The 13,086-nt window shown below is 40.0% G+C and overlaps 2 protein-coding genes across 5 annotated transcripts; one reads left to right on the top strand and one right to left on the bottom strand.

Annotated features, from left to right (window-relative positions):
* Positions 1-740: 740 nt before the first annotated feature.
* Positions 741-7,739, bottom strand: LOC103979678 (uncharacterized). Of its 4 annotated transcripts, none has more exons than XM_009395849.3 (3): positions 7,472-7,739; positions 2,894-3,885; positions 741-1,537 (listed from the first exon to the last, which is right to left on the bottom strand). In XM_009395849.3, exons 2-3 carry the CDS (start codon positions 3,841-3,843, stop codon positions 1,063-1,065), a joined length of 1,425 nt encoding a protein of 474 aa, XP_009394124.2. In that variant the 5' UTR covers positions 3,844-3,885; positions 7,472-7,739; the 3' UTR covers positions 741-1,062. The 4 variants fall into 4 exon arrangements, with proteins under 4 accessions (XP_009394124.2, XP_009394123.2, XP_065000765.1 ...); XM_009395848.3 differs by having other exon boundaries at positions 7,412-7,725; XM_065144693.1 differs by lacking the exon at positions 7,472-7,739 and adding an exon at positions 7,259-7,372.
* Positions 7,740-12,336: 4,597 nt separating this feature from the next.
* On the top strand, positions 12,337-13,071 carry LOC135632791 (eukaryotic translation initiation factor 1A-like). Its single transcript, XM_065141562.1, has one exon. The coding sequence runs from the start codon at positions 12,407-12,409 to the stop codon at positions 12,839-12,841; it is 435 nt and encodes a 144-aa protein (XP_064997634.1). The 5' UTR covers positions 12,337-12,406; the 3' UTR covers positions 12,842-13,071.
* The last annotated feature ends 15 nt before the right edge of the window (positions 13,072-13,086 follow it).

Raw genomic sequence — 13,086 nt, 5'->3', positions numbered from 1 at the left:
AGCATAGTAGTAGATAGTTTAGGGGAGTCAAAAAGAAGTCAGAAGCAACACACGTGTTTCCTTCCATGTAGTAGTAGTACAAGAGACCATCATCACCATCTTTCTTGCGAGAGTTCAAAACAAAAAAAAAAAAAAAAAAAAAAGTAGCATTCATTCACAATATAAATGAATGGGTTGGATGCTAAGTTGGATGGATGTGCGCTGTCGGTGGCGGTGACACAAAAATCCTTTTCACGGTGGGTGGGAAGAGGTCGGCATGCAATTAAAATAACTTTCATTCAGCCAATCCAACTAACTAAATCTTTTAATGGCGCAACCTCTTTGCCTGCATCAACATACTCTTCTTTAATTAGTATTATTATTATTCTTCATCATTATTAATCAATCATCATTAATCAACATCAACTTCATTCATGACTCGAGGTGGGGAGGCCAAAAGATGTGATGAGGATATTGAAGTTGCATAATCATATACCACATTACTAACCTTTTTGTGAGAGGACAAAACGAAAGAGTCGGTCGGTGGCATTATTGGCATCCCATTGAATTAAGTCTTCGTAACCCCGCGTAATCAGCTGCTTGCCATCCATCCATCCATCATTCACTTGTCCAACTGCTTCTGCACAATCACCAGCCCCTGCCTGAATGGACATTACCGAATGCGACCCTGAATGGATGGACGCAAGAAAACATGCCCCAAGCGATATGAGATCCCTCTGCATTATATGCCATCACGAGGATTCACGCAAGCAGCATTATTATATCAACATAAAATTGAAATCTATGGTACACATCGCCAGATAGACCCATCTTTTTTTTTCTTTTTCTTTTTTTACTTCGTTCGTTTCGAGCTTTCCACCACCCTGCCTGTGCATAATAAATGCCCCTACTGCATTTCGGTCTCAAGATATCATATGTACATCAGAAACCTTATATACATCAAAACATCAATCACCCCTTCCCCCCACACCCTGAGAGCCAAGCTTTCGCATTAGCCCATGGAACATGGGATGGGCCTAATATCCACATCCAGGAGAGATGCATTCCAAACTGCAGAAAAATCTATAAAGCAGGAGGAAACAACCATCCGATGGTCCAGCCGAAGAGCAACCCCATGCCAGCCAGACCCAATCCAAGAGATAATGCAACTGCATATTTGCATATTTCACGTTTGTGCTTTTTCCTCCTCCTCCTTGTTATCTTACCTTCGCTGGATAACTTCCCCTTGGGTGCTATCCAAGGCAGCACAGGGATAACCGTCGATATCTGGTGCTCCTTTATCCTGAGCTGGAGAAACAGGTTCTCAAGCTGCAACATTAGTAGCCACTGCTTGTATGCAAATAGATGAGAAGCCTGTCTCAACAATAGCTTGACTATATGTTCCTTCTCATCGTAAGCTTTCTGGGCTGCCATTTCAGCTTTCCTAGCACGGGTCTGGGAATGGCAAAGTGCCTCCAACAGCTGAGCTCTTGAAAGGTCATCCTCACATGTCTGGTTACGTTCGGGTTGTTCATTTTTCACATAACCTCCAGAGTCACTGCATAACATTAGAAATATATTCAGAAAGCACAGCATTTATATGAAGGACTCCCTTCTACGAGACATATTTCTACTGCCGAGAAATAAAGAAATGTTCATAGAGGAAAAAGAATAGAAAGAACATGCCATATTAGAAGAGACTGTCAACATTTTCAAGGTCATATACTGAAAAAGGCATGTCCTAATGGGCATAAACGCTAGAAGAACAAGCTGACGAAGATACACAATCAAGTTAAAAGGCTGATGGGATGGGATACTATGTAAAATAAACGTTCGAGTTTGCCATAGATAGGCCAATTCATTTGACGACCTCTGCATGGCTTTGGAGGCTCAAAATTATAAATATATGTAATGATTCTTACTATTAACAACTAATAAATGCTAGCAATATAACATGGATCCGCTGATCAATTACCGCTCTATTACTCTACATCGACAAATAATCTAATCAATCTTGGCATGAAAAAGTTAATCAATCAAATAATTTTATCAATACGAGTTTTTCCTCGATGATACGTCGCATAAATTTAGCATTGCGGTATCGCTTGTATGTCATGTTTAAATCAGCCTTACCGTCCACCGTGATCGAGCAAGAAAGAATATTGGCCCAGCGGAAAAGAAGCATATTACGTGACATGGATCAGTATAACAGAATCCATAATCAGTTTTGTATGTGAAATTAGAGAATATAAAACATTATTAAATGGAAGCAATATTGACATTGACAACTCTTTTTACACCATTCATCAATAAGCAGAAGAACAAGAGTGCATTAGTTAACGACAAAACACATTCCTTGGTTCATGTCGATACGTTGACGATAAGAACAAGTCATTATTCCCAATATTTCATGTTCGGCTTCCCCTTCCCATTTTATAATGGATTGAAGCTATTAATAGCTTTTCTTCTGTCTCTTCTCAATTGATGTTGCACTTCATGTTTAAATCCTATAACTTGGTGACAGTCACTATTTATTTTATCATTATTTTTTAGTGATATTGGGTGGTGCAGACTGGAATGCTTTGCTTCATATAATGATCATGATTCTGCTTATTCTGCAAAAAACTTTTTTTCCTAAGAATAATCCCCCTGACTCTGAATTTTAATTTATCCAGACTCGTCTTTCCTTGGTCTTCACTAGCAAGTGATATATGCTACAGAATTTTTATTTGGGACAGGTGAACTCATTAATATAGAGTGCAAACAGATAAGGATCCAAGGCCAACCGTTAATGCAACCATATAATAGCTGGTAACTAAATTCAGGGTCAATGCAAATAGAAACACAACACCATGTAGTCACACAAATGCTTCACTGAAATGAAAAACAGAGCACAAACTAAATAGAGCCTTGCCTGTATGGTTTCTCTGAATCATGCAGCATATAGCCTCTTTCACTGGAAGACAAGTTCTTGTTGTCAGATTTCACAGAAGTAGATGTGTTACATGAGTATTTGTTGCCGTTGCATATGTCTGCATTTAGCTTTCTACCCAGAGATGATTGAAATATTCCACTAGTATCCGAATTCTCAGGAGCAGAAAGTGGGTCCCTAGAAACATGAACTGTTTGGCTCGGCTTAGGCAGATCACAGTTTTCAATACGGTGCAGTGATTTTTGTGCTACCAGCAGAGCCAACTCATCTTTGTCTGCAATACGCCACCATGGCTCAGAATTATTACCCCCAGCCCATGATGTTTCAAAGTACGAAGAGGCTTTCTCTGGCCTGCACGAAGTAAATTGATCAACGGGCTTCAAATCCAGAACCCCATCCTTTTTATCAAGATAATTCACCATAGACGTTTTCGGCTTTAGCAGCTGTTGTGAATAGCTGGTTGTTGTCTTCATCTCTTTGATCCTGGTTTCAGAACCATGTTTCTCGAAAGCTGTTGATACCACCCAAGAAGATTCCATAAAACACACCTCCTTTTGAAGGACAAAGTCAACTGGCAAAGACTCCCCACCCAGCTTCGATTTTGGGACTGCAGTTTCCATGTTCTCGTCAGCCTCATCTTCTAAGGAGCTTAGCTGCTCACAAATAAGCTCATTCTGGTATCCAAAGTTGGGTTGCAGCTGAAGCCACCATTTTGTTTCAGGTGATAGATAGGCATTCGTGAGATTCCTGCTAAAAGGCATGAAGTTAGGGCCAGGGGAATCTTGTGCACTTGCTGTATTCCCATTGCTTGAATCACTTTGTGGGGTAGATGAAGAACAGCAAGCTAATTTTGGAGCTCTTTTTGCATCTTCCTGGACTAGATAACGGTTTGCAGTGCGCTGCCAAGCAGCTCTGGCTTCCGCAGCTGCCATTAGTGGCTCATTTCCTCAAGACTATTTGTTATAAATGTTTATCTGCCGAATACAAGTCAGAGTTCCTCAAAATCAAGACTATCAGAAGAAGCAACTAAAATTTTCCATGTCATGGTTCACAGCATACCAAATGTTAAAAGCATTAAGCAAGCAGGGACAGTTCAGACAGACAAAGAACTTTACAAGTTGTAGTGCTCAAGACCACCAAATATAAGATACATCTATAACCTCCTCAAACTACACATACAAAGGATAAGCATCATCAACTATGAAATGATACATAGGGTTCCTGATTTAATTTCATTATGTCAATCTTTCAGACATACAACAAGAAGTTATTATGACATCCCAGTTTGGTCCCACATAAAAAATGGTATAAAATATAAATCTTTGATGAACTTACAAGGACTAGACGAGTTGAGTCTACCACCAACTGCTTGGACTTAAGTATTTTGGGCTAATGGTTTAGGCTCAACAAGTTGATGAGTCAGTTTTGAATCGGCCCTCTATAAGTATAACCCAGCGCTAGTGAATTGTAAGTGAGATGGATCCTGTCAGAGGTAACGAGAGCAATGATGCTTCAGCTTGTAAGGTTGGTCGTAGATATAAGCCAAATGCTCCATGTACTCCAAGGGTTCTCCGAGCAAACCAAAACATCGAGCCTCTTCCGATGCTTCATAATGTGCAAGAGCAGACTTGGTCCTCTGCTCTACCTGGAGAAGACTTTGTACAAGCTTCAGAAACCTCACTGAATCTACCAGGTAGTCCTGAAGCTTTGGATGCCCCTTGTTCACGGAGTTAAAGGCTTGGTCTGTCGGGTTCTGATAATAGACCCAAACATGAGGACTGAAGGAGAAAGGACATAGAATCTGAGGTTGGGATCATGTCTTCTTGAAGGGTATCTTCGACAAGAGGTGTTATGAGATTCGGAAAAAATGATGTTAACTCTCAGATATATAGGTCCACTTGAAAACATACAAAAGATTGGATGCTTATAAACTGCCTTGTTCCCGGCGCTTGGAAACATAATGTGTTTCACGTGTCAATGCTTCAAAGGTACATTGTGGATCCATCCTAGATCTTACGATACCAACCTCTACAATTGCAAGAAGATACTGCTTATGAAGCAGTCGATCCATTTTTAAAGTACTACATATAGTAAAAATGCCCTAGCAACACCATACAAAGAAAGAAGTTGTATGGGAAAGAGAAGAGGATGTTAAAAAATGTATCAACATCTTTTACTTCAAGGTAAGTCGAATCTGAAACCAAATGTCAAGAGGGGGAGAAATGTAATCATCTTTATTTTCTTAAATTGAAATATAATAATGGTGCCCACTTCATTACCATTTTTTGTGATCTTTCATGCCCTTACACGGAACATATTTCAGCATTTAGTATATATATTTCCTACTTTTGAATACCTTAATAAAGAATTACCTATTTTATCTTAATTAAGAATAAAAACTAAAATGGAATTGAACCTCCCTACCTCATTGTATATCCGTCCTCATCACTTTTTTCTTTTACATCAAAAATTTAAAATAAATAATCATCAGAATTCTATAAAATGTTAAACAAGTAAAGTTCATGAACTAGACCAAGTGTCTGTTTTCTGATTGGTTTGTTCCAGATAGCTCACACCTATTCCCCCTTTGAAATGGAAAAAACATACACAACCACTTTCATGACTCACCGTCACTAAAACTATGTAATCCATTATCTTATGCCTCGATCCACCAAAGGAAGATATTTCCGATTGTTGGACCTTCTAGCAAAACCCCATTAAAGAAACAAATGCCAAGTCTAAAAGAATATAAAGAAGAACACCCCCATGGCCTACCCAAACCAATTCTGATATCGCAAGAAAAAAAGAAAAATAGGAACCACAAAAAACTGATATAAAACTGTACTGCATAGAAGTAACATTTTTCATTGATAAACCATTTTCTATTATAAATCTGTTAAGGGCAGAAATTGAAGAATAGATCAATAAAAACAGCAAAATGAATGGCTATGTTTTAAGAAATTATCAGCATATCTCCTTTTCAAAACAGGCCAAGTACAATGGAAAGAACAGTAGGAATCAAGGTATGAAGTTCATAATATAACAACGATCACTATAAGCTTCCATGTCATCTAGATCTTACTAATGAGTTCACAAGTAATCTAGACCGGTAATAGCATATAATGATCGACACTAAGACACAGCACAAGGAACTTTTTGTGGTATGTTAAGATGAAATTAAGCACCAATGAAAGCACTCAAATTTATTTTTTATTGCTAGTCAAGTAAAGGTATTAAGATCAAGATACAATACGCATCATTAAATAACTTGAATCTGCAAATTTCTTCTAGGCAGCTCTTCAATTAGTGAATCAGCGAAACAATGACAGTGGCAAGGTGACAAATATGGTCACAGAACTTTAGAAGATTGTAATCATCAGATTCACCATGTATGTAAATCTATATATAAACCATAAACTAGAAGAACGAAAGATCATTTTGTTTTTCTTTTAAACTTTTGCCTCTTGGAGGGCAAATGAACAATCATCATTGAGTCATCAACAACATAATCCGACCTTTTTCAAATTAAAAACGGTGTCACAGAGACCACTTCACAATGACTAAAAAAAGGCTCCCTAGAAGTCTTCATAGGGCTTGACATTGGGTTGTTAAACTTACATGAAACAACAAAAGTTGATGTCAGATTCCTAAAGGCTGAATCAACCTACCCATACGATAAGGGGTTTCACAGAAAACATAAAAGGTGCACCGAAGGATGATAACAGTGTTGGGGGGCCAAAAATGAGACACTTGGATGATTTCGGATAGCACTCTGTGGAGCTAAAGCACAAGCTCAAATTACCAATAGGTTATGGATGATGACGATAGCTAATCTCTCATTCCAAAAAGTCTTTATCCATATTTTCATGAGATTAAACATCCTTCTAGTAGATAATCACCAATAGAAAGCTAGATTCAGGTCTCATATATGGAAGCTCTTGGAGCTTTCATCATACAAATGACGACCAAATATTATAGCACGATGCAACAAGTAAGCCGGGTGAAAAGTCTCATACCTACCATCATTTCCTGATTATCTACGAGGCTAAAATCCGGGGAGAATCAGTCACAGAACAGAATAAAACTCGCACATGGTCCGATAACCCTTTAAATTGAGCAACCTAAACTGAAAAGACCTAAAGAAACATAAAATTTCGAACAAGAAAAAATTATCAATTGCCAGATTCAGTATACGGAAATCCTAATTTAGTTAACTTCAACAAGCACAACTGACAACGCTTCACCCAAGAAAAGTAAAGAAAAGCACAAAAAACAGGCATCCAGATATTTCACGTATCATCGACAACATCGGCGAGATCAAAACAAGAAGATCAGAAGCTAACCAACCATGACTAGCGATACCCCTACAGTCACAAGAAAACCACCATCAACACAAATCAGAACCTATCATGACAACCGTCAGCACTACAGCTCAAGAAAACCACCAGGCAAGCAGGAAATCAAGAGAAAAGAATCGCCGCAAGGAGAAGGTACCGGAACCTGATCAGAAGACCAAACACCGGAATCCAATAATCAGGGATCGGGGACGAGGAGACGTACTAGGGGATCTGCAGTAGCACGGGAACACGGAAATCAAAATCCAGAATTCAGCCGACTCTCATCGCTGGACGACGATACATAATCGATTGTGACGCAGAGGACGGAACATGCCGATGAAAAAGTCGGGATCGAGACAGGTTGCTACCGCTCTCTCGCTCTCTCTATCTCTCTCGTTTATCTCTACTTCAATGCCCGAAATATTTTTTTTTTTCACTGGCAGAAGCTAAACCTCCAAACTAACGGGCCGTAACGACCAATTCCCCGCCCCCGTTATTTTACACGACCCATCTCTTTTATCCTCTGCTTCCCCCCTTGTGGGCCCTGCCAAGTGGGTCGTGTTGCGGGCACCACCCCCGGTAGAGGAGAAGGATTGCTCACCACCTTTTATACGCTGAGAAGTATGTATTACGAAGAAAGCATGAATACTTTTTCCTACCTACTTATTAGTCACCACCGTGGTGGGAACCAGAGCGATCACCGAGTGGGACAGGATCCCGGCGCACCATGCGGGTGTGACATGATGGATCACAGGGATCGTCCACGCGAGAGATGCTCGGTGGCGATTGGATCGATAGATGGCGACGACGACGACGACGGCTTCACTTAGTCGAGCCTTCCCGAGTGATACGGATGATAACGGGGCCAAGCCCACTTGCTCCATCGAAATCACACCATGGAGAATACGTATACCCGTAACATTTCAGACTCCTCGTACGTATGTTGGTTAGTCACCGGGCAACGCTGAAGAAGCATACGGTCGTTCCAACGCGTAAACAATGTTTTAGATACATACATAAAATAAAAAGACATAAAAGCCAACGTAGGAGCGTTTTCTTTTATGTTGATGTTACCTGTCAAGGAGCTACCTATGAGGACTTGTAGACAGAGACAGCAGGCAGGGATCCATCAGGTTTCTCGGCTGCGGCTGACGAACTAACAGGATCGGTTTAATGATTATGCCGGGCCTATCATGATCATTAATTAAACCGACTCTTTATACGATCTACGTGTCATCCACCATCGACGAGGCAAGTTGATAAATCGACACTAAAACTCGAGGAGGATCAAATTAGTTGTGTGCTAATCCCTTGTGACCAAACATTCGAATTGGTGTCAGAATCGACCCGCCACCTGAAAAGCTAATCCGTCGAAAAGCGGCAACCTGTTGGCAGGCTCACCGGGAGCTCCGTGTTAGGTAAAATTGTGAGCGGCGTTGGGATTACACACAATTCCCAGTAAACAATGTGCTCAGAGGTGCTACAACCACCTGTGTAATTTGCTCTTTCCGCAGAGGCTTACGCGACAGCGACGAACACCCCCAGATATTTCGTACATTGGCAACGCGACACGCCCACCTAAGTTGGGGGAAGTGGGCCCGTGTATTAGGTAAAAAAATTGAGGGACGACAAGTAAGGGTTTTGATTATACAACAGTAGCACAAATTGCATCACGACTTCAAAGCAAAATTGAATCGAATAACAAATCATGCATTCAAAGCAACAGACGATGATGGCCTTGGATATGTTAAAAAACTATAAAATGTCGTGTGGTTCAAAAGCAACCCAAATCAAAGCTACATAACATGGGATCTCGAGTTTTATTGATCACCTGGACTAGTAGTAGCGATGGGTGGATGGATGGCTCCGATTCCATGGAACTCCTTGCGCGATTGACGATTCAGGACAGATAATAAATATCGAGTTCTAGTACTACGTATTTGACACTAAATCCTACTGCATAAAATTTATTTCCAGAAGAAAATACGACACACACACACACACACAAAAAAACATTTTTTTTTTTTTGAGTGGCGTACAACTCTACATTACTAAGAGTTGGAGTTCGCGAGAGCGTAGCTCCTTTTTCATTGGAAGACATCCGTGGTTGACTAAACTTGGATGGAAGCTATTCCGGTGATGTCTCGGAATTTTCGTCTTGATAGTCATCAGGACGAAAATTCTCCCTCCTCTCAAAAAAGACTGTCAGGCACCAAGAAACTACACTAATAGAACGAACCTATGATGGAAGGATGTTGTGCAGAGTCGGCATGGGATTATTAAGATGTTTGATATTAAAGATCCAGGAGCTCTCAAGAGACTCCAGACCTCCTCCCTGGTTTGACTGCATCACCAAGTGAGAAGCACTGAGAAACCATCCTAACCTGCTACTACTACAAACCCAAATAAAAAATGTTAAACCATCATCTAGTCCACCACACACTGTCTGAAAGGTTTCAACATAGGCAGGCGTACTAACCAAGCACGCATTAAAAAATAAAAATAAAAAAAGTCAAGTTTAGGGAAAGAAGATTAGTTCAGAATTGTGGAAGGAATAGTCCGGCATATGTTCAGGTCAAACTCAGAAATATATGCAGCACAAGATAACGTCAAATAAAAGTAACTGTGGAATAGCTTCTCCAGAACTGACCATGACATCATTGAGATTAATCCAGCAAGTCTATCTTGAATGTAAACACATTCTGTAGAGCAGAACTATTTCATTTGCTGGAGAGGAGTGAACACCATCATTTTGAAGCCAAGGTTGGCTTCGAATCCTCCTTTATAACATGTTGGATTATTCATTAAAGCATGCTGCTCCTGAACTATAGATCCAATAATCCTTTTTTCCGAATCTTTTTCCCTTTTTGAAAATAAATAAATAAATAAATAAATAAATCTAACTAGGTCCATCTGCATGTAGAGCTATAATATCCAGCTTGATAGAATTTTCCCAGGGAGAAAGAGTACTTGGTAACCAAGCTAACTTAATTTAACTTGACCCATCCCATACAGAACTAACTATTGGGGATACCTCTCATCATGTATTTGTCAAACAAATCGAAAGAATTTCCACCGTCGAGTGAACGAATTTGGAGGACAAACATTCACAGGAACTGCCTTCGGGACATCACCATTGAGTATTATATATTTCTACTCGTGATCTTAAATACCTAAACAGAGAGAATATTGGGAAGAAGTTACACCAAAAGCATCAACTTCCGACCTAATACTTACTACGCAAGGATGTTTCCCTTGCAAACGCCGGAACTTCCAAAGATTCGAGCAAACAAAGGGAGAAGAGAACATTCTGAAGAGATATAGGACGAACAATTTGTAGCAGCAAGAACCCACAAAGATAGCTAATGCACGCGATTCGTGGAATTAAAAGGTCCTCGTACCTTTCGCTTAATCGGATAATACATGATGAACGAAGCATAAGATTCGAGGATTCTCCCGAAATGAAATGCCAAGTCGGGATTCTGAATCGCCAGGACATGAAGACTTAGGGTTTCCTGAAACAAATATCAAAGGGGGGTGAGCGTGGGGGCGGGCTTCTTAAATCCAAAACGAGTCCCGCTCTAGAAAATGCCCGCCAACTCAAAGTCGGCAGTAATTTATCGCTAGAAAATTTTTTTAAAATGAAAAAAATATGAAGATAAAAATATCTTTTTTTTTCGATAAAAAATAAATGACAGTGGTAAGATTCAATGTTAAAAAATATATATTGTTACGCTATGGTCAAGATGTCAGCATGACTCGGTTTAATTCTGGATGCATAAGATTGCTCATGCGAATGCTCGAGTAGCAGAAGTAGTTAAGTTGAGCTATGAGTCTTGTTACTTGCTTCTTCATCGTCGACCCCTTGCACACATGTCGAGGTCGGGATATGGATTTCCTGACTTAACCTTCCAAAGCTTAAATTAGCGTTGAGTGAAATAAGAATGAGTTGAATGCGTGAAAGTCCTCATTCTCCTGATTAATGAGGGTTAGCTCTTATACCTATCAGGATGAGTTGATCGTACGGGGTCAAATAACTACAACCGGCTCCTCGGACAGTCAACTTAAGCTTATATATGAGTGCCGATCAACCTGCACGGATTTGCATCGCATGACATCACCCTGAGTTTTCCGGGACGATTATACCGTAATGATATCGTTCATACAGAGGGGGCAATGAGTGACTGCCTATCATGTGTGTGCTGCACGCCACATCGAACTTGAAGTTCCACATCTGCATAGTCATGTCTACGTCACCCGAGTTCATGTGGATGATACTGAAATATGTCATATCATATATCATTCAAATCTTTATCATCTAAACTAGTTAATAATTTTAAAATAAATAACTAAAAACTAGAAAAATCTTCACCGTAGTCCAGCCAGCAACTAACATTTTTTATGCTTTGAGAAGATTGCTTAACCATTGTATTTTATGCTGAAATGCGGGATAGAATATCCTTCATTTTATTGCATGTGATACTTTGACTATTCAAGTATCGAAAATTCAAGTTGAAGTCAAGTGTTTTTTTTTCTATTTGTGTCGACCAAAAGTTGGATTTATGGTATTAAAAAGTATATATATTTAATTTAATTTAGCTTATGCTAAATAAGTTGTATGACAACTTCTCGAAAAAAAGTCATATATTTTGGACCTTTTCCCTGATTACAATGTTTTTGAATGGAGTTACCATATTATGATTTAATAATAAAAACATTACGGGTCTATTGAAAATATTATAACTTTAGTTCAATTGCTTTAAATCTTATTGATCTTAGTTCTTAATGTTATGATAAGTTTCAAAGTTTTATTTGTCATAAATGATTTTTGAAAAGAAATACAATTATTTTGGTATATTTCATGATAAAGATGATAAATCTTTATTTTTCTATTAAATTTTAATTTTAGGTATATATATTCTGAAATTTTTATAATTTTTATAGTTAATTAGCGTAGAAATAATATTAATCATATACGGCCTCCTGACGATCCGCTTGTTAAGTCGGTAGTGGCGTTGCTTTATGATTAGTGCAAAGCCAGATTCCCCAACACCTACCTCGTCGTCCTCTTTAAAAGCAAACAGAAATTACTCGAGAGGGAACCGGAGAAAGAGGGATCCAGCGATAGGGTTAGGGTTTCGATCGGCTTTCGAGAAAGATGCCGAAGAACAAGGGGAAGGGAGGGAAGAACCGCAAGCGAGGGAAGAACGAGGCGGACGACGAGAAGCGCGAGCTGGTCTTCAAGGAGGACGGCCAGGAGTACGCTCAGGTGCTTCGGATGCTCGGCAACGGCCGCTGCGAGACCATGTGCATCGACGGCAGCAAGCGGCTCTGCCACATCCGTGGCAAGATGCACAAGAAGGTCTGGATCGCGGCCGGGGACATTATCCTGGTCGGCCTCCGCGACTACCAGGACGATAAGGCCGATGTCATCTTCAAGTACATGCCCGACGAGGCCCGACTCCTCAAGGCGTACGGTGAGCTGCCCGAGAACATTCGTCTCAACGAGGGCATCGGAGGCCTCGACGAGGAGGACGAGGGCGCTGCCGATGATTACATCGAGTTCGAGGATGAGGACATCGACAAGATCTAAGTGAATGGGGGTTTTCCTTTGCGTCGCCCGATCTCATGAATGATTTCTTGGTGATGATACGTTCCTTTTTCAATTAATTTTATGCGTAAATCTGCTTCTGGAATTTGGTTATAAGTACGAATATGCTTGTGTGCTTTTTAAATTCGTAAATTATGTGAGTGTTGTTGCTGGTACGAACAAGATTGTAACCCTTATCTGATATGATGATGATGCGTATGTTGCCTTTTTAATGTTTGTTGTGCGTT

The sequence above is a fragment of the Musa acuminata genome, chromosome BXJ3-3 (genome assembly GCF_036884655.1).
Source record: "Musa acuminata AAA Group cultivar baxijiao chromosome BXJ3-3, Cavendish_Baxijiao_AAA, whole genome shotgun sequence".
Taxonomy (NCBI): Eukaryota; Viridiplantae; Streptophyta; class Magnoliopsida; order Zingiberales; family Musaceae; genus Musa; species Musa acuminata.
This window is presented reverse-complemented; position numbering and strand designations above follow the sequence as displayed.

Coding starts and splice junctions, on each gene's coding strand:
- LOC135632791 (XM_065141562.1), top strand. CDS start 12,407: ATGCCGAAGAACAAGGGGAAGGGAGGGAAGAACCGCAAGCGAGGGAAG.
- LOC103979678 (XM_009395849.3), bottom strand. CDS start 3,843: ATGGCAGCTGCGGAAGCCAGAGCTGCTTGGCAGCGCACTGCAAACCGT. Junction 1,538..2,893: donor GATTCAGAGAAACCATACAG/GCAAGGCTCTAT, acceptor AATGTTATGCAG/TGACTCTGGAGGTTATGTGA.